General features: G+C 50.3%; 1 protein-coding gene across 7 annotated transcripts in view; it reads right to left on the bottom strand.

The window, feature by feature from the left end:
- Positions 1 to 19485, bottom strand: part of FANCE (FA complementation group E) — a 167914-nt gene extending 148429 nt beyond the window's left edge. For 2 of the 7 annotated variants that reach the window (XM_069633468.1, XM_069633463.1), the window contains exon 1: positions 19358 to 19485. Coding sequence is in view for 2 of the 7 variants with exons in the window: in XM_069633462.1 (XP_069489563.1) it covers positions 18167 to 18194 (28 nt within the window). In the remaining 5 variants the exon portion in view is untranslated. Of the gene's footprint in view, positions 1 to 18166; positions 18302 to 19268 lie in introns of those variants that run through there. The other 5 variants (XM_069633464.1, XM_069633465.1, XM_069633462.1 and 2 more) reach the window with 5 other exon arrangements.
- Positions 19486 to 20884: the final 1399 nt, after the last annotated feature.

The following is a 20884-nucleotide window of genomic DNA, read 5'->3' on the forward strand; positions in this document are numbered from 1 at the left end:
CGAGCATTGACCCAAGCCTTATATCATTGGCAAGAAGGGTAGGCCAAAAACCCAAATGTATGAAGGGGGACTGCATAGTGGTTTCCTTCTCGAATGCAACAATGGTTTGTTATTTGGTCAGCTCTAATTTATCCAGAGGCCTAAAACCAAACAGCTACAGTCTCCATTGTAGGCTGGTCTCTCAGGATTTGTTTTACGGTTGTACAGGGAGGGTGGCTGATTCAGGGAACCGCTTGAGCAGATTTGTTAGGAGGGAAGCAAAGAGTTACCCCACGCACAGGGGCCTTTGTATCCACCTCTTGGCCACAGATTACCCTTGGGTTGGAGGTCAAACCCTAATTTAGAAAGATTGACCCCACAGAAGGGAGGGGCACATACTATTGGGGTTGAGCTAGCTAATCGGTATGAGGCCCTAACCTCCTGTGAAGATCTGGACTGACGTACGGCTGAACGGCCCAGCCCAGTCGACTGGGAGCTTTGTGAGCGGGGGCAGGTCCTGAGATTGGGGGGGTACACATGTTATCTAAAGCAGCCCCTTTGGAAGCTAGCTTGTTATCCTGGAATATAGCCAGGTCAGGGGAAAATTCAAAGGGGAAGCCACTGTGGAGATTTAAAAAACCCACAATTAGAAGACCCAAGAGTGGAACAGGGTACCCCGCGGGCTCCATCGTAGCCCAGAGGCCTTCCACTGAACCTCAGAGGCGCAGGAAGCCCGGTGCCTGGAGGAGAAGTAAACCACAAGAGCGAGACCTGACCACAGGAGAAAGAGTTCCCCCTAAACAGAGGTGAAGGTGACCCCCCACCATGCTTCGGTGGTGAGAGAGGCCTTCCCGGGGGACCTCTCAGAGCCGTGGGCCAGAGAGAGGGCTTGGAACAAGCTTGTCGCGGAGTGGGGAGACAGACGGCGGGCGGTGGCTGGGGGGGCCTCAAAGCACATGGGGGCCTTGCAGCACACGGCCCAATGCCGCCTCGCCTCGGAAGGATCCAGAAGAAGAGGTGAGGAGGTCGCGGGGGATGAGGAGGCCCAGAGGAAGCTAAATCACGAGCCAGGCCCCCCCCCCCCACACCTGGCATATATAAACGCTCCGAGACACGCGGGTGGGAGAGGGGGCCCGAGAACTCTCCCAGACCCTCTTTTTCGGTGTGCACAGGCCCCAACTTTGTAGGGGAGGACGGCTCGTGGACTCTGGGGGCATGGAGGGGGATAAAACAGCGGCCCTCGGGGGCTTCCACAACGAACCCCGGGGTGGCAACAAACGGGACCCCGATCCGTTCCAGCACAGAGCCCTGGAACCCCTCGGGAGACTGAAGCAGGCGCAGAAAATAAGCAGGCAGCAGGTGCCCCGCCATCCCAGTCCTCGGTGGAGCTCCAAGCCACGCAATCCAGCACACCCATGCCAGGGAGAGACAGAGAACACGGAGGGAGCCTAAGGCCAGAAGCAGAATGCTCAACATGGGAGGCCCCGCCATAAACCTGGCCCCAGACCTCATCTGAGGAATCTCTAAAGAACTCTGGGCTTGCAGTGGGGCCCCTCCAGGACAAAACCAGATCTGGGCTCAAGACATATAAAACAAAGGAGTCTGGAACGAGGTCCCAGGGGTACAGACAGGGAAGCCTGGAAGTCTGCACCAAACTATTGGAACCCAGGGGACCGGAAACCTGGAGCAACCATTGATAGGCGCCCCAGAGCAACAAGCACTTACCGACGCAATCCTATCCCTCCAGCGTTTCCGTAGGCCTCAAGCAACACTAGGAGCTGGGCCTGGCGACACGCACTACAATATGGCCACAGGAAATGCCCCCCCGCACCACTCACCAGAGATGATCTTAAAGACATTCTGCAGGAAATCAAGGCCAGAAGGACAGATACACAGGCCTCGATAGTGGATCTTAAAGGGAGTGTTTACAATCTTGAAGAGAAAATGGAAGGTATGGAGAATAACCAACTCTAGACTGATCTGCTGGACATGAAATATGAAGAGAGGCTGACAAACCTGGAAATGAGAGAAGAGGACATGCTTTTGAAAATGGACGACCTTGAAAACAGGGAACTCCGATATAACCTGCGTATTCTAGGGGTGACCCAACAAAAGGGGGAGACAGCGGGAGACGTTGGGAGGATAGTGCTAGGCTTAATAAAGCAACTCTTCACCGTGGAGGTGGGCAAGGAAGTCCAGCTGGAAAGAGCTCATAGGGTTGGTGGAGGCGGAGGGAAAGGCCCAAGATCCATAGTGGTGCATTTCCTCCGCTACAGAGAAAAGATGGAGGTCCTAGAAAAGGCGAAGAGACTGGGGAGCTTCTCCTTTGAGGGGGACACAATCAGGATTTATCAAGATCTCTCCGCCCTCACACTTACCTTCAGAAGAGAATGCCGTCCCCTCACATAATGGCTCACTAACAGGATATACGATATAGATGGTCCTACCCATTTGCCCTCGCATTTGAATGGGATGGAGTGGATTATCGAGTCACGGGGGGAAGGAGGCTTTACAAAGGGACCCTGATGCCCCAGGAGCATAGACGAGAACCACGGGCCAAAAAGAAGAAGATGAAGGGCAAGAGAAAATTTTAAAAAACCAACACCCCGACGCATGATCTAGAGGATTAAAAGATCGGGGCTGCATCGGAGGTGCAGGAGTCTGGAAAAGTTAAAGGACCCCAGCTGGGGGTGGCGAGGATATAAGAAGGACAGCGAGGGATGGACGGACCTCTTCCCCGAGTGGCTTGCCAACTGGCAAGTGTCGCAGACAAGGTTGGGAAGGGGTGGGGGGGTCGAGGAGAGAGAAAGGGTTGGGAATGTATGGGGTCAGGCACAACATAGATCGGACTCAAGAAGTGAGCCGAGTGGCTTCCATATGGCCAGAAGAGGTGTGAATCCAAAAATGTCATTCGGTGACAGACAATGAGTAAAGGGGCCAGGTCGAAACTTTAAGGCTAGGATCGCTTGATGTAAAGGGCCTTAACTCACCAACAAAGCGCTCACTCCTGGGGAGGGAAATGAAGAATGCAGGTCTGGGTGTACTCTTAGTACAAGAAACTAGAACAGTGAAAGGGGAAGAAAGGCGCATTCCAGGTTCACATGTGGGCCAGATATTCTGGGCATCGGCCCCACCAAAAAGGGAGGTGTTGGGATCCTACTCCGCAGAAACCGTAGGCTCACAGAGTTGTCAGTTTGGGGCAGAGCAGATGGTCTCGGGGAAACCTGGAAAACTCCAGAATTACCATAGCAGCCGTTTATGACCCAAATATGGGTCAGATGCAAATCATCAAGGAGGTACTGAGGGAGGTATTGGATAGGGCAGAGGGGCTCCTCCTCTTGGGAGGCGATTTTAACATGTGGGCAGACCGGGGATTGGATCATAGTGGAAAGCCGATCCCCACAGGTAGTGGGGGGGGCATCCGTACAGAGGGTTCTTGGACTTAATGTGGAACCACAGGTTGGTAGATCTTTAGAGGGAGACTCACCCAATTAGGAAAGGCTATACATTTTACTCCGCAGTCAATGGCTCCAGAACCAGGATTGATTATTGATTATATATTTCTGGAACACCAGCATATGAGCAGAACTGCTGCTTGTAACCATCACCGGGTTAGCTGGTCAGATCATGACCAGGTTTGGGCAGACATTATTATATCGGACTTCAAACCGAGGGAATCATTGTGGAGGTGCAACAACCACCTATTGAGGGATGCGTTTTTTAGAGAGGAGATGATGTTTTCAGCCATTAGAGAGTACTTTGAGTTAAACAACACTGGTGAGGTTCACTTGGAGACAGTATGGGAGGGGGCTAAAGCTACATGGCGGGGTAGATTGATTAGTGAAGGGGCAGCCAAGAAGAGAACTAGAACACTCTTGGCCCACAAACTAAGATCTGAGATACGCCTATTGGAGAGAGTCGAGGGGAAGGAAGAGGAAGACCTGGGATCACCAGAACCAAGAGACAGGAACTTAGAGAAATGGAGATGGGTAAAATTGGTGCAGGCCTCCAACACCTGAGACAGAAAGATTACGAAAAAAGGGGATAAGGCGGGTGCCATGCTGGCAGCGAAGCTCTGCGCCCAGCAGCCAGATAGATGGGTGGCAAAGATCAAGAATGGGAAAGAGGGTGAAAGATCGGACCCAGAGGAGGTAGCGGGAGAATTCGCCAGTTTCTATGAGATATTGTACAAGAAGGAAGGAGTTATAGGAGGGGAAACATTAGAATCCTATTTGCAGGGAGTGACCATCCCGAACCTTAGATCTGGAGAAGTCTCCACCCTATAGGCCCCAATATCAGATGAGGAAGCCCTCTGGGCAATATTAGGTTTCAAGCCGGGGAAGGCCCCGGGAGAGGACGGGTTCACGGCAGGCTTCTATAAGGCATTTGCAGGCCAACTGGCGGGATTCCTGGCGGATCTGTTCACAAAGATTATATCCACAGGGAGGGCCCCTCCGTCGTTTCGTTTGGGAAAGCATTAATCACAGTCATCCCCAAAGAAGGAAAAGACCCTGCAGACTGCCGATCTTATAGACCAATCTCCCACCTGAACGTGGATGTAAAGTTGTTCACCAGAATAATTGCAACAAAACTAGAGGGCCTCCTTCCGAGGCTCATCCATTCTGATCAGGTGGGCTTCATACAGGGGAGGCAGGGAGCAGACACCCTCAGGAAGACTCTCCATCTCATGAGGGAGGCAGCACCCAGCGGGGGCAACCCAGTCTTGGTGGCCATAGATGCCGAAAAGGCCTTTGATTGAGTCAACTGGGAGTTTCTACATGGGGTACTAGAGAAATTTGGTGCCCGGCGAGTGATCAAGGCACTGTATGCAGAACCGTCAGCCAGAGTTACAGTAAATGGGTGGCTATCACGTAGATTTAATCTTCAGCGAGGGGCCCGACAGGGCTGCCCCCTCTCGCCCCTATTGTTTGCAATGACCATGGAGATTTTGGCAGAATATCTGAGGGGGGTCCCCTGATGTGATGGGTATAGATGTGGGAGACAGGACCTTTTAACTCGGTCTCAAAGCAGATGATATAATACTCCACGTGAGGCAGCCAGCCCAATCTGTCCCAGCCGCCTTGTGGGTGATAGAGGAGTTCGTGCATTTTTCAGAATTGAAGGTGAATGTGGCCACATTTGGTCCCCACTGGTGAGGGACGTGATCCCTTGCCACAAACATCATCAGTTGTTAAACTCCCGAAAATAGCTTCCAAATGCAGCAGAACCCTTCTGCAACGGGTCGCTGCACTATGGACCTGAACCGACGTGTGGTTCCGGAGATACGCGCTGTGGAATCCAAAAGCGGCTGACCGCGTATGCCAGACAAGATGGCCGCCGGGACTCCGAGATAAGAGGAAGGTGCGCATTACGTTAAAGGCTCCACTGAACCAAACGCCCCGCGACAGCAACTACCATCACAGCGCTGAGGGCGAAATCAGGAGGACTAAACACTGATCCCGACCCCAAACAACACTGTGAGCAGGCGGCGAGCACGCCCATGAAAGCAGGCGGGCACTAGCGTCCCCTGCTCTGATACGAGGTGGAGCAACCCTGCTTGAGGACGACAGCGAGGACCAGCTGACGTTCCGATCTGATCACTGCAGCGACAAGGTGAGCTGCGCTATGGGTCCCCCCCTGATGGAATCTCCAAGTGCCAGTGAAGCTCGGCTCCTACCTGCTGCCCCGGCGTTCGATGGGGCGGTCCCATCTGAGGTTGCGAGAAGCTGCTGTGGGCCCCTGGGAACGACGCAACCCGAGCTAGTAGGCGAACCGAGGAAGGCTGCCTGAAGGCGCTCCGGTTGCAGATGAGCCAGGCCGACAGGGAAGCGAGCAGCGCCTGCGACAAGGGGTGAGCGGGGGCAACCAAATCAAACACGTCTCCTACCCAGAGACGGAGCAAAGAAGCTAAACTGCCTACCAACAACGATACGCAGCAGTATTATCCCTGGACCCCAACCGCTCACAGTGGGACCCTGAAAGTGGAACGCAACACGTGGATTGCAACACACGTTCCACAAAGCAACCGAGAACGGAAGGTAAGCTGCCTACGTTGGGGGCATGGCTGTTATAAGGTGAATGAGAACTGTGCACTGAATCTACAACGCTCCGGCCTCCCAATAGAGTAGTGATGTTGTTGAACGCTGAGTGTCCAAGGTGAACCCAATAAGACTAATATCCTGTAAAAAGATCACCTAGCTGCCATAACAAGCAGCAATAAACGTGGTTTACACACTTGAAATCGCTTGTGAGCCCAGACCGTTATCAAAAGCGACCACCTGCTGGGAGGCAAGTTTATACAAAACCGGTGCGCCGACCTGAGTGGCAGCACGCACTTCAGAAGCTGCAGGGATTTGAGAGAGCAAAACAACATTCTGATATCACCGTCCCCGATCAAAGACTACTACTGAGGACAACTGAAACAAGCATGTCTCTCAGGAAAGGAGGCAACTGGAGTACTGGCCTGCTTGTCCATGGCGCAAAGCGGCAACAGGGCCCCTAATCCTGCACTGTACGAGTCTAAGACACACGTTTGAACTGACAGTAACAGAAACACCTCCTTCCTGAAAGATAGGGTGCCGACCGAGCCAATCCTCAGGCCAACAAAACAAAGGAGGGAGAGGGCATATGTGATAACGCAGCAGACTTCTGGGAAGAAACCACAAAGTGGACAGTGCATATAAACCGTAAGAGAAACCAAAAGGAGGGAAGAGGTGTATGAGATTACAACAGCACCTCCCTAGTGAGATAGCAGCCAAGGCTTGTGGCTCTGCCGTCTTCAGAGTACCGCAGCCGGGTGGTCACGGACAGCACCATTTGGTAATAAACGCTGAGCAGTGCACCTGCGAAGGCGGAACAAGTGTCTCTGGTGAACCACTTGACCAGTATCCACAAGATCCTGAACCAACAGCAACAACTGGATGGTGCCTTGCGGAATCGTTGCACCCAAAGCGAGCACGCCACTGACCTAAACAGCAGCACAAACATCGGCTGAGAGGTAAGGCAGCAACTGCAACTCAACACTGGCTTGACCACCATGGGGAAAGACAGGGCAAAGAACGTGACAACGCAGAGCAAAATGGAACAGTACACAATCGCTACCCAAGTTCCCCCGCAGGAGCAGGGCAACTCTGGCGATGCACTGAGACCGTAGGATGACAATATATCCCTTAAAGACTTCATGAATGTTATTGCCAACTCAAGGACCTCCATGGAAAAAAAGATAGATGGCATAAGTACTGAGGTGTCGCTATTGCACCATGACCTGCAAAAATTCACAGCTCGTACCGGGGAAGCAGAGGGCGGCATGCCGGAAACAGAAGACAGACTGTAAATCACCAAATGACCGGAGCGTTGGCATGCCTCAAGGCCCTGGAGGAACGAGTGGAAGAGGGTGAGGGCAGAGGAAGACGGAACAACATCTGGATCCTTGGATTGCCCGAAAAGTCCAAAGGCCCGAGCATGGAGCTATTCCTAGAGCAATGGCTTGCGGATCTACTCCCAAGACCCTATATCAAAATTCTTCTCAGTTGAACGTGCTCACCGCTTACCAACGGGCACACAAATACCCGGAGCTCCCCCGCGCACGTTAATAGCAAATCTCCTGAACTATAGGGATCGGGACGCTATACTGCAGATGGCCAGAACTAAGGGCTCCATAAAATGTAATGGCTCCAGACAAACATTTTTCCCAGACTTCACCAGGGAGGTTCAGAAAGCGAGGCAGTCCTTCGACCCACTCAAGAAACGCCTTCAAGCTCTTAACATAAAATACAGACTTCTGTTCCCAGCACAAAAGAAAATATACCACAACGGTACGACAGTCCATTTCACAGAACCCAGAGAAGCGTGGAGCAGGGCAGAAAGAAACCTAGAGGGTGACTGGAGGCCGAATCGGAGGCAAGACATCGACAGGAGTCGCCCACGACCACAGAGAGCACCACCTGAGCTCCCGCAACAGGAGATGGAAGCACTGCCAAATGGAGGCAATGACCTCTGGAAGCAATCTCATCCTTTTTTTTTTAAGGGGATACCAAATATTATGGCTAATATAGGGTTGTAATATTTGGTATCCCCTTGATTTTGAGGGGTAACATTTAACAACGCACTGCTTGAACTATCCCTTGCTTTGGGGAGGGGAGTACATCATAAGCCTACAATGTGACAGCTTCTGGAAGCCATTGCATCCTTTTTATTGAATGGGATACCAAATATTACAGCTAATATAGTGTTGTAATATTTGGTATCCCCTTGATTTTGAGGGGTAACATTTAACAACGCACTGCTTGAACTATCCCTTGCTTTGGGGAGGGGAGCACATCATAAGCCTTCACTGTGACAGCTTCTGGAAGCCATCTCATCCTTCTTTTGAAGGGGATACCAAATATAATGGTTAGTATAGGGTTGTAATATGTGGTATCCCCTTGATGGTGAGGGGTAACATTTAACAAAGCACTGCTTGAACTATCCCTTGCATTGGGAAGGGGAGCACATCATAAGCCTTCACTGTGACAGCTTCTGGAAGCCATCTCTTCGTTTTTTTTAAGGGGATACCAAATATTACAGCTAATATAGTGTTGTAATATTTGGTATCCCTTTGATTTTGAGGGATAACATTTAACAATGCTCTGCTTGAACTATCCCTTGAATTGGGGAGGGGAGTACATAATTTCTGTGCACTGTGACTCTGGGCCAGCCCAACTGGTGCTCGGGGCACCAACACACATGTGGCAGGGATCACCCTGATCGTCGTGGTCACACAACAAGACCGCAGCAGCCGTGGGCTCCCAGACAAGCAGCTGCTCTGCGATCACACAGAGGGCCAGTGGCCTGGAGGCACCCTGTTACACATGCTGGTCTGGGGCACCCAGACTAGCAGGGCCGCAGGCCTGTGATCACAAGGGTAGACCTGCAGGCCCTACACAATGAGACACAGAGACAGAGTGCCATTACATTTAGTCTACCACCGTGGTATTGCATATATGCGTGCGGAGGCTTCTCCTTCCAGTCAGGTATGAGGCTGTCGTGACACATCCTTAGAGGGTGTGAGAAATATGGGGTCAGACCCTCTTTTTTGTGAGGGGGCCCGACTGTAGAGAGGAATGTCAAGAAAGGATTAGCGTCAAAGGCCTAGAACAAGGGTAGACTTTGACTCTAATCCTCTCTTGACATCCTTAGAGGGGCAATACATGTTCTTAAAAGGGAAGCACCACAAATACTCCCACTATGCTATGAGATGTGTAATATATATATATATAGTCAGTCTCGTTTATTGTGTGATTTATCTGCGTTTCATGTCAACCCTGTAAAATGAAATATTATTTGTATGTGTTTTACGTGCACCGTTACACAACACCCTCTACAGTGAACCCATCTATCAGGTCAATTTCCCTAAGGTGGTAGTATTTCAGAGTATTTTTTCAATTTCAAAGCGTAGTTTATGTACCCATTTCCATCACTGTTGGCAGCTGTGATTTATTCAGCTACTAATAACCAAATAACCCACCAAGTGTTGGCAGCTGTGATTTTTTAAGCTGCAAATAACCATATAACCAACTAAGTTTCATTTAACTCAATTCAGTTCAGCTGACTGATCAAGTAACAGTGGTGTGCCTAGACAGGGGTTGGAGTGGTTTTCACGCTGCCACACCACAGGCTCTTTTTAGAGCCTGACCGGGACTTTCATCAGTGGGCCACCCTTCCCTTTCGGCACCTCAATGAGGGTGCCCAACGAGAAAGGTGTCCCGCTGGCAGGACAATGTGTGCTCAGTAATTCCTGCTCAGCACAGTAATTGTCCTGGCAGCAGGGCACCTTACCCTTTCCGAAACCTCTGGTAGGACAATGTCCCAAGGAGCTCAGGGCAGCAGCATAGGGGCTCGCAAATTGCTCTGTATCAACAGAGCATTTCAATGTGAGCTATTAGGCACTACTGAGAGGGAGGGGGTACTGTTAGCAGGGACTTTTGTCCCTTTAGAAATTTGCATGGCAGGGAGTGATCAGGTGTGAGAAGGTTGCATAATGCTGCAGGCTTTATGAAATAATGACTATGGCTTTACCCAAGGGGGATTTGTTAGGCTCACATTAATCTGCATGATGCTATTGTGACTTTGCATGCAGGATGGGGAGAATAAAACCAAATCCATACTCTTATTGCTCAACATATTTCTATAATGATGTATAGTGTAAAGTTAATAATGAAAGGGAAGTTTGTTATGTAATGTGCTTTGCTTCCAAGTTATTGATATAAGTAAAGTATTATTTAAGCACATGAAATGCAAAGGGAAACATTAATAAATATCTAAATAAACTAAAATTGAAGATGTGCTCAGTTGCTTAAATTGTCCATATCCCAGTTTCACTATTAACCAAAGTGTGTGATCCTGGGCAGATCATGAAATCAGACTGTGTCTTATCTGCAGCTCTGCAGTGATTCACTTCAAAGCTTATGTGTTAATATATGATGCTATTTAAAATATATATATATATATATATATATATATATATATATATATATATATAACAGTGTAATTTAGATATTTTGCACCACAAAATGATTTGCCACTTGGCTTACTTATGACAATTTATTGTAAAGTCAGTTGCATGGCGCCTCCAAGTATCAAAGACTGATGATGCTCCTTGCGATTTGCTTTTTGTGAAGTAATGTCTGTTGGTGCAATCCATATGCAAATTAGTTGATGTGCATGTATTTTGCCCCAGAGCGCCTGGACAGAGCTCTAATAGGTGAGTTCCCTGCATCTGTAATGATTCTGCCGTTTTTTTGTTATTGTGTTAAAATGCGAGCTACCACTAATAATGTTACCCAAAAAATAGATTGGGGCAGGGGTGGGCGCCTTGTGGACGCGAATGAGACAACCTAGAATTGTGTGCACTGCATTTAAGGGGAAGTAGTAGGATTTTCACCGTGGTTGTCTCCCCAGCCCCTCTTGCAATGCTGAATACTCCCCTGACTGGACAATTTGGAACTCGGGCGTTATGCCGGTGTTGTGCAACATTTGGTACCCCATACCCAGGGGTGGACTGGCCTGTAGGGTACTCTGGAGATTTCCCGCTAGCCCTCTGCACCCTGGGCCTCTTTTGGGTGGTATTTCCACAATTTTTCCATAGAAAAGTGGTTGGGCTTGTTGAAAATGTGTAATATAGGGCCACTTTGAAAATTATGCAGGGCCTCTTTTGGTTCCCAGTCCATCCCTGCCCATACCAAGGCTTGGAACTCTCCTACTTTAATTGCGTGCACTGCATTTGAGGGGAAAGTAGCAGGATTTTCACTGTGGTTGTCCCCCCAACCCCTCTTGCAATACTGAATACTCCCGTGACTGGACAATATGGAACTCGGGCGTTATGCCGGTGTTGTGCAACATTTGTTACCCCATAACGAGGCTCGGAATTCTCCTACTTTAGTCTGGAATCTACGAAGACAGCCGAATACAGGGGATACCGGATCGGTATGGGAAACCAAATATTACAGAACAGTACCATATGCCTCCATTTGAACTCACAAACGGGTAAGGTCCGAGACGTGCCACAAAATGGATGACAACAGTGCTTTATTTATTACTCCTACTACAAAGGAAATAACACAGAACACCATGGAATTACACACCAGACAAATACAAGAATGATGAAGCAATAAATGAAATAAGCAAATACACATTTGTACACCAGTAATTTTTGCAGCATCGCTACATTAGCAGCAGCAGAATTTTTCTTTCTCTTGCATATGTTTTTTTTTTCTCTTCACAAATGCATAATCCATACCTATACCCCCAGTCTTTACTAAACCCTGAATTCTAAACAGGGTTACGCTTACGCACAGCATAAATTGCGATGGAACACAGAAACACTCTGAACACTCTGCAGTGGCCAGTGTTTTGTACAGAGCTTCTCCTTTTCGGATACTTATCTCACTGAAAAAACTCACACAACCATCTCTTGCACAACAAGCCGCACGCACTTCACAACACTGCAACAACACATAAGCCGGAGCAACAGCACACGCGGACTGACACCGATCCAATACCCGCACCAAAGCTCAGCACCCGGTGTATACCGAGTTGAAGCTGCCAACAGAACACCACTCCTCTCACTATCCTACTCCCTCTTCACCTTACTAACCCATCCCACCTCATCATTCACAGATCCGCCAGAGCGCCTGGGGACCAATTCCCTTGGTGACGGTACTCGGTACAAATACCTTTAACATTTAACATAATGGAAAGTGATGACAGGTGCGGCAGTGATCCGGCAGGCAGGTGAAAAACAGAGTATCACAGCAGACACGGAAACAGTTGGCGCAGATGTTTTGGTATTTGCCTGCTGCAGCAGTTAATGTTCACTTCGATAAGTAATGTAATGTAATGTAAATTGTTTGTGAGATTGTCCATTGTGTCTGGCACTTTTTGGTTAAGGTGTGCGTAGACTTGTGATGGTCTATCTGTGGTAAGTTAGTGTGGCGCTCAAACACATTTAGTGCAGACACTTCTGTCTTGGGGTGATAAACCTATGTGGGTTCCTTGATGTTTTGTGTTGTTGGTTAGGGTGAGAGGTAGGAGGATTTAGAGCAGTTTATTGTTGCTGTATCTTGCACAGAAGACCACCCAATAACAACCGCGGTAGGCTTTTTGACTTTGGTAACATCAAAGCATGCAAAATGTGTTTTCTTGTATACCGTTGTGGACGAAATGGACGTGGCCCCTTTAAGAAGGAGGGGTCTGCGGGGGAAGGGGAGTGGAAGAGGAGGGGACAGGGAGATAGTTCAGACTTAGTAATAAAGACGTACAAGTCGGTGTCCTGTGTGATTATTGAGGGCGCGCGTGAGTGCCGCGTAACAACTGACGATGAGCCAAGGCCCTTGCCTTCCTGTCTCGTGGAGGAGGAGACGCGGACCAGGAGGTGTGCATGCAACGAGGACCGTGCAGAGCTGACGGAGGCAGCCGCACATCGTGAGTAGACGCAGAGGAAGTCCAAGCGAAGAAGCCAGGACTCCAGGACAGCCGGTAGCGGACCAGACTGCCGTCTACAGCAGAGCGGTCGAGGGAGGTCTCCCCACGTTAAGAGGCACTGTGGCCGGAGGGGAAGGAGGGTGCATAGGATTCTTTCCCAGGCAGCGTATTACACACGCTACGTGACCCCACCAAGCAACCACACTAGAACACAAGGAGTCGAATACGAGGATTACAGCCACTAACACACCCGATAAAGAGGAAAGACGGTCGGGCAACACAGTACCCAGGCCCACTACCACTCGCGGGTGCATGCGACGACACATGCACCCGGACAAAAAGAAATATATTATAAAGGGGCAATGAAACACGGTGCCATGCATCAGACGCACCACGCAGCCTCCTCAACAAGCAAAACCACACGTAATACGCACAACGCGCCCTCGCCCCAGCAAAGCTCTCAAGCCAACGCACCAGCCTACCTATAAGGACAAAAACACAGCACGTGCTCCAGAGCCTCCCACACCCAAGAGGCACAAGAACAGTGACACTAAGCATAAAGGCAAAAACACAGCACGTGCCTCAGAGCCTCCCACACCCAAGAGGCACAAGAACAGTGACACTAAGCACAGCAATGCAGCACCACCACAGGGGCAGGCCACTCCTAGGTGGAGCAAGAAGAAGGGGCGAACAGAGCGGCAAGCCCACAAAATAAGGGGTACATACCTGAAGAACCGCAAAACAAAGTACGCAGATAGCTATATGAGAAAAGAAGGACATATTGCAAGGATCTGCAGCAGTTGCAGTGGTTCAAATGCCGCCAGGAGTAGCCCCCACAAATCCAGTGACATTCCTACGTAGCCCCAACCCGTTCACCCTGGAACCACACGAGGATACAGCCAGCGATGGCAGGAATGGATGAAGGAATTCATGAGAGCGGTACCATGGAACCAGGACGCCCCCAACAAATTGGACATTTTCACGAATCTTGTACAGAAAAAATTAAAGGGATCATAAAAACCATTCCCCCCAAGAAAAGTCAACGTACCAACTCCTCACAACCGCAATCAATGGACGGCTAATAGTGCTCCCCAACAGAGACTATGAAAGATATACTTTCAACCAATGCCAGCAAGTACCTCACGTGACGATTGGACAATTCATACTACGTCTCCAGAGGAAGATAACATACTGTAACTTCGCAAACTTCAATGATGACGAAGATATTAGGCTGAAGGTAATAGAAGGATGCATATTGTCACAATTTAGAAAACACCTACTAAAGAAGCCCCTCCCGCTGAAGGACATTGCAGACCTTGCAAGGGTCTATGAAAGAGTTGATGCACAAGTGGCCAACATAGAAAATCCCCAAAAAACAGACAGATGGCTGCCATAGCTACCACCCCACAAGGGCAGACCCGATATCTTGGCACAGCACCCCGCCAGAATACGTGGAACACAAACCGCCGAGCTCTGCCAGAAAGACAATGCTACAGGTGCGGTTTTGAATTTCCCCATAAGGGCCAATGCCCAGGCAACTGTCAAATGTGCATGAGATGTGGCCACGAGAACCACTTCCAGACTATGTGCCGAGAGAAAGCACCACCGCTACTGGCCTACAGACCACCTCTGCAGCTCATTACCAACAGGAGATACGACTCAACAAGGACACCCAACCCACACCCATACCCAGAGAGGGACAGCGGGAGAACCAACTTCAACAGGAACTCGGTGCCATACGCAACCCATCCAGGGTTCATAAGAACTGTCGAAAATCTAAAGGTCGACACACTTAGCAGACATCTCAAGGCACCCGAATACCTATTCCATGCTCCACCAAACCAGGTGGAAGACCAAAGACGAGAATACTCCACGGATGACCCGTACGAAAACCCTCCAGCAGAAGAAGAACTGTCAACGACAGAGCTGCTATATGAATACGACAGGTACAGTAGGGAATATGTTTGGCTCATATATGATACATTGATGATAGCACCGCTGAAGGTCATATTACAGATGGGAGGACTCCGCACACTGTTCCTCATCGATACAGGAGCCACTGTAAATGTCATGAACAAAAGAACATACGAAACCATGGCGAGCACCTACCCGCTGCAACTGTCACAAGCTTGCATCTTTCAGTGGGGAGCGACAAGTCCCTTACAATCCAAAAGCCAATTCTGCTGTGACCCGATACAGAGGACGATGTGTTCCCGCCACAATCCACATCATACATAGTCCTGTGACGGGGAGATGTCTCCTCAGCTATAAGACGGCCACTGCCCTACAGCTCATTCAACATCCAGTATGATCAGTCCGAGACGGTACAGGCCTCCCGTCACACTTCAAGACCCTGCTAGCACTATCCCGACAGGAGTTAAACATCGATGAACTGACAGCGAGATTTCCAGAATTGTTCAACGGTGTAGGCATGTTAAAGGACACAGTGATATTGACCCCACAGTGAGACTAGTACCACAGCACCCTTGGAGAATTGGATTTCACTTGCAGGGTAGACATGAACGACAACTACTCCTTCAAATCGACATCATGAGCCGACTGACCAACCCTGTGGGTGTCCCCCTTGGTGGTGGTGCTCAAATCTGACAGACGCCTACGCCTCTGCGTAGACTTGCGGATTCCTAACACCGCAATCCAGAGGGAGAGACACCCCGGAAGAATATTGAAGACATGCTGGTAGGACTCAACTAAGCTGGACTTAAATCAAGGCTGCCATCAGCTGGTCATCGACCCCGCTTCAAGACCCATAACCACCTTCACAACACATGAAAGTTTATTCCGAGACTCAACTTTGGAATATCATCGGCAGCTGAGATATTTCAAGAAACGATACGCCAACTGCTTGCATCTGTCATGAACACTTTCAACTATAGCGATGATATTCTCGTGTTTGACATAACCCAGGACCAGCACGATGATGCGCTAACAGATGTGCAACATCCTGCACAAAGCCGGCCTCACCCTCAATGGGCCAAAATGCACCATCGATAAACACAGCCTGTGTTTCTTCGGACACATATTCTCCGACCAGGGAATAAGGGCAGACGCTGACAAAATAAGCGCCATTGTGAACGTGGAGGCTCTGAAGGATGTGACAGAACAGTGGTCATTTCTCATTTCTGGGTATGGCGGGATATTGCACAGTTACCTACCACAATTTGATTTGATATGGCATTTATAACGTGCCTATACACAAGTGTTTCAAGGCGGGACACTCACCAACCCCCTCAGGCAGCTCCTCAAAAAAGACCTCCCTTTCCTGCGGGACGAACATTGTCACGAGGCTTTCTGCACCATCAAGCTTGAATTGTCAAACAACCACCAACAGGCCTACTTCAATCCCAGCTGGGACACCGAAGTCACGGTGGGCGCCAGTCCTGTTGGACTAGGAGCCATACTCGACCAGACAGACCTGAATAACACAATCAACATGCGAGTAGTGGCATGCGCCAGCAGAGCGCTCACCACCATTGAGCAGGCCTACTCCCAAGCCGAACGTGAGCCTAGCTGCGGTTTGGGTGTGCAAGAAATGCCACCACTTCTTCGTTGGGCGGACATTCGTCCTCATTCCGGACCAACAGGCGCTCCTCTCCCTCTTTGGGAACCCCAAGACCAAGATGTCACAGCACATAGAACGGTGGGGCATTTGATTTAAGAATACGACTACACCATCGTCCACAAGCCCGGAGCAGAGGCCAACCCAGCGGACTACTTGTCTAGGCATCCCAAAAGCACACCGGAACACAGTATGGAGCTTGAAGCAGAAGCCTACATTGCATATCTGGTTCTCAATGCCCTACTTCCTGCCATCACAAAGGACCGCTTCGCCGAGAGGAGCAGAAATTACCCCACTATCCAAAAGGCCATCCAGCTCACAAACACCAATAGATGGCAGCACCTGGCGACGGAATACTTTGCAAGTGGGGAGGTGGATAAAAGAGACCTGCAAAGGAAAGCAAAGATACAGAGAGCTGGCCACGACAGACCAAGGAATGCTGCTGCAAGGGAACCGGCTAGTGGCCCCCAAGAGCCTCAGGAAAGCCCTAGTCATCATAGCACACGAAGGCCACAGGGGAGTCGCTAACACAAAGAAAATCCTGGAAACCAGGTGTGGTTCCCGTACATGGACAAAATAGTAGAGGACATGCTAAAGCACTGCACGCCATGCCAAGTGACAGCGGCCAATAGAGCCCCATGCCGGCTCCAAACCATACCACTACCAGAAGGGCCCTGGCAAAGGGTGGCAATGGATTTCTACGGGCCCCTAGAAAAAGGGGGCCATCTGCTAGTAGCCATCGACAAATACTCTTGCTTCCCCCTGGTGAAGCACGTTCAGTCTACAGCATTCCACCACGCAGTCGCAGTAATAGATGAACTGTTCAGTGAATGGGGAGTTCCCTAAATAGTGAATCCAGACCAACGTTCCAGGGCCAAGAGTTCTGGAAATTTGCATCACATCTAGGATTCCACCACCAAAGGATCACGCCACTGTGGCCTCAGGCCAACGGCCTGGTGGAACGATTTATGGCTGCCATAGAGAGAAAAACGTCAGAAAGCGGCCACAGACCTGATGTCCATGCCTCAGGCCATATCCCAAATGCTAAGGGGCTATAGGAACACCCCGCCCCCCGGATGAACACCCACAGAACTCATTATCAAATATACACCACTGACCCAACTAGCGCAACTTGAACACTACACCACTGCAGAAGACGCAGAGATCAGGGAACGAGAGGCTGAGAAAAGAAGGATGGCCAAGGAGTGGACGGATTGGAAGAGAAAGGCGGAAGAACCCCAACTCCGAGTGGGTAAGATCGTGCTCGTCAGGCAGAGACAACAAAGAAATACTGATGCAAGATATGGACCTGAGACTCTCGTGGTCACCAACGTCAAAGGACCAATGATCACAGCCCTAGGAGAGGACGGAGAGATAACTAGAAACCTCTCATTCTTAGTCAAGCTGTTCCAAAAGGAGTCCGACAAAGAAACACACACGGTGGAAGAAGAACCCAGGGTGGAACTCATGGAGGACCCCCTGCTGAGGACACCAGATGGGGAGGCCCGTGAAACCCCAGGCCAGCCTCAGCAGACTATATGCAGACCCCCGGCTCATCGAACAGATGTAGGCCACAAACTCTCGTGATACATAGCTCTCAACTCACACGCTTTTGGCGGGTGTCACCCGCCTTGTAAAGAGTGGACTCACCCGCCAAGCCTCCTGCAGGCCCATTCATTTCAATGGGCCTCTCACCCGCCAAAAACAAAATCGGGTGTTTTCACCCGCTTTTGCGACTCAAATGGTTGAGACCTATGCGTGATAAGCAAGTGGGGAGGGGGTATTGTGGACAAAATGGACATGGCCCCTTTAAGAAGAAGGGGACCGTGGAGGGAAGGAGGCAGTGGGGGAGGGAAAGGGAAGAGGAGGGGACAAGGGACGGGGAGTTAGTTTGGAGTTAGTAACAAAGACAGCAAGACGTACAAGTTGGTGTCCTGTGTGATGATTTCGAGCGCGCGTGAGTGCCGCGTAACACATCCACACACAACAATCTTTCTACAATGTTTAGGTCATGTTATGGGATGTTAGGCTAAGTCGTGACTTGTTCACAAGCTCCGGCGGGGATGGCGTGCTCGCAACACAACCGTTCACTGCGACCTTCAAAGCAGATATGGTTGTGCGTTGAGTGGTGTATGGTGATCAGGGTGAGAGCAATGATGGGCGGATACCGCTGGTCTTAGATGTTTACTGCTCATGTCAAGAAAGCGAGCCACTCATTCGACTTTGGCTCAGCGTCCTGGATTGGCTCAGCGTCCTGGATTTGCACGCTGAGCCAACGGAACCCACAGCTTTTATGTCTTGTGCTATATTATGTGATTTTAAGCTAAGTCATGCTCCGTAAGTTTAGGCTAGGGCACAAATTCACCAAATTCGGGGCCCACAATTTATAGACTGACACTGTTCCCTGCAGCCTCCCTTCTGACTGACAACACAAAGACACTGCAGCCAAAAACTCTCCCACCACAAAGGCACAATAGAAAAGCATAATAACATAGGAACCGCAGGATTGCCACGTCGCCCGGGACCACTACAAAATGTGCATTTTGTCTTCAAATCTTATTGTCTTTTTGGGGCGTACTTAAAACTTTTGTGTAGGAGGGCCGTAAAGTTTGACTGGCAGCGTGCAGACGGTTCAGCCTTTGACAATTTAGTATCCGAACGGTCCATCTTAATTAAAAGGCAGAAATACTCTTTCATTTTTTAAAGTAATACATTATTCCAGAATTCGTTACAACTATTAAATCCACGCCACCTCAACAGGATGTAAGCATCTTTTCATCCAAAAATCCGCTCCTTGACCCGTTTAACTGTCACATTTAGGAGGCAAGTGCCCCCACTCACCCTCGCCCCGGAAACTCTAACGAACCCAGTCTGTGCTGACACTGCTACTCCATGACGGAGCGACGTGTTCCCATCCGAGAAACGGACCATAGCAACGGCCCGCCCACTCTTCTTCACGTGACCTCTGTCATCCGTGTGATTTCCGGAGCACTTTCAGTAAGCGGAGCTAAGCGGTGAGGCTCTGGCTTCCGGTGCAACTGCAGCTGGACCCTGCCTGCCTTTGGTTTGCAGCAACTTGGGGCGAGTCTTCTCGTTGGGATACCTGGAACGTTTCTACAGACCCTGGAGTGTCCGACTTCGTCTTGTCTGAGCTGCAAGGCTCCTGCTGCACGAACAGCAGCAATCCGTGTGCTCTTGGCTGGCTGCAAATAGTTTGCATTTTCTTCATGATACCGTGAGCGTCCCTGCAAGACACCCGATTTAGACGGGGGAGCGGGAAATTACATTTCCTTTAAAAATCATGTTCAGCTATTCAACATGAAAGGTGTGGAGGGCTAAGGGTATGGTGGTGTTTAACTGTTCAAAGGGGGCTAATCGAGTAATTTAATGTTTAATGAGGGTGTGTTCAGGTTGGGTGGTTTTAGAGGAGGTTGGCTGGGGCTATCTGCGTGTGATTCGGGATCGGCACACAGGCATCTGTTGCAAGGGGGAAGGGGCATCTTGCTATGTGGAGGGAGGATGGGGGCATTGGTCTAGAGGTAGCGATGGGGCATCTTGGTGGGGTCTGAATGGTTGGCTAGGGGCACGCTGGTGTGGTTCAAGAGGGATAAGACCATAGTGGTGTGGGTTTGGGGGAGGGTTGGTATACACTGGTTTGGGTCTGGGGGAGTGATGCTGGGACATCGTTGTGTTTCCGGAGGGAGCGATGGGGCACTGTGGGTCTTGAGGGTTGCATGGGACATCTAGGTGTGGGTTGGGAGGGTGGGATGGGGCATCTTGATGTGGCTCTGGACGGAGGGGAGGGGGGCACATTGGTGTGGGTTTGATGGGAGGGATGGTGCACATTGCTGTGGGTCTGGGGGAGGGATGGGCACAGTGGATCTGGGGGGTGTCATGGGTCAGGAGGGTGGGATGGGGCATCGTGCTGTGGATGGAGGGATGGGATCTTGGTGTGGTCTGCAATGGATGGGGCACATTGGTGTGGGTTTGAGGGGAGGGATGGGGACATTGGTCTGGGGAGGGATGGCAGCATATTGGTGTGGGTCTGGTGTGGGGATGTTCGGATGGGTGGTTTTAGAGGAGGTCGGCTGGGCCTATCTGCGTGTGATTCGGGAGCGGCACATGGGCATCTTTTGCAAAGGGAAGGGGTATATTGCTCTGGAGGGAGGATGGGGCATTATGGTATTGATGTAGAGGGAGTGATGGGCACCTTGGTGCGGTCTGAATGGTTGGATAGGGGCACGCTGGTGTGGGTCTGGCGGGATGGCACGCTGGTGTGGGTCTGGAGGAAGGGGGCACATTGGTGTGGGTCTGGAGGGATAGGAACATAGTGGTGTGGGTCTGCGGGGGAGGGATAGGGGCATTGTG

Source organism: Ambystoma mexicanum, chromosome 13, assembly GCF_040938575.1.
Source record: "Ambystoma mexicanum isolate Mex_15411 chromosome 13, UKY_AmexF1_1, whole genome shotgun sequence".
In the NCBI taxonomy this organism is placed as follows: Eukaryota; Metazoa; Chordata; class Amphibia; order Caudata; family Ambystomatidae; genus Ambystoma; species Ambystoma mexicanum.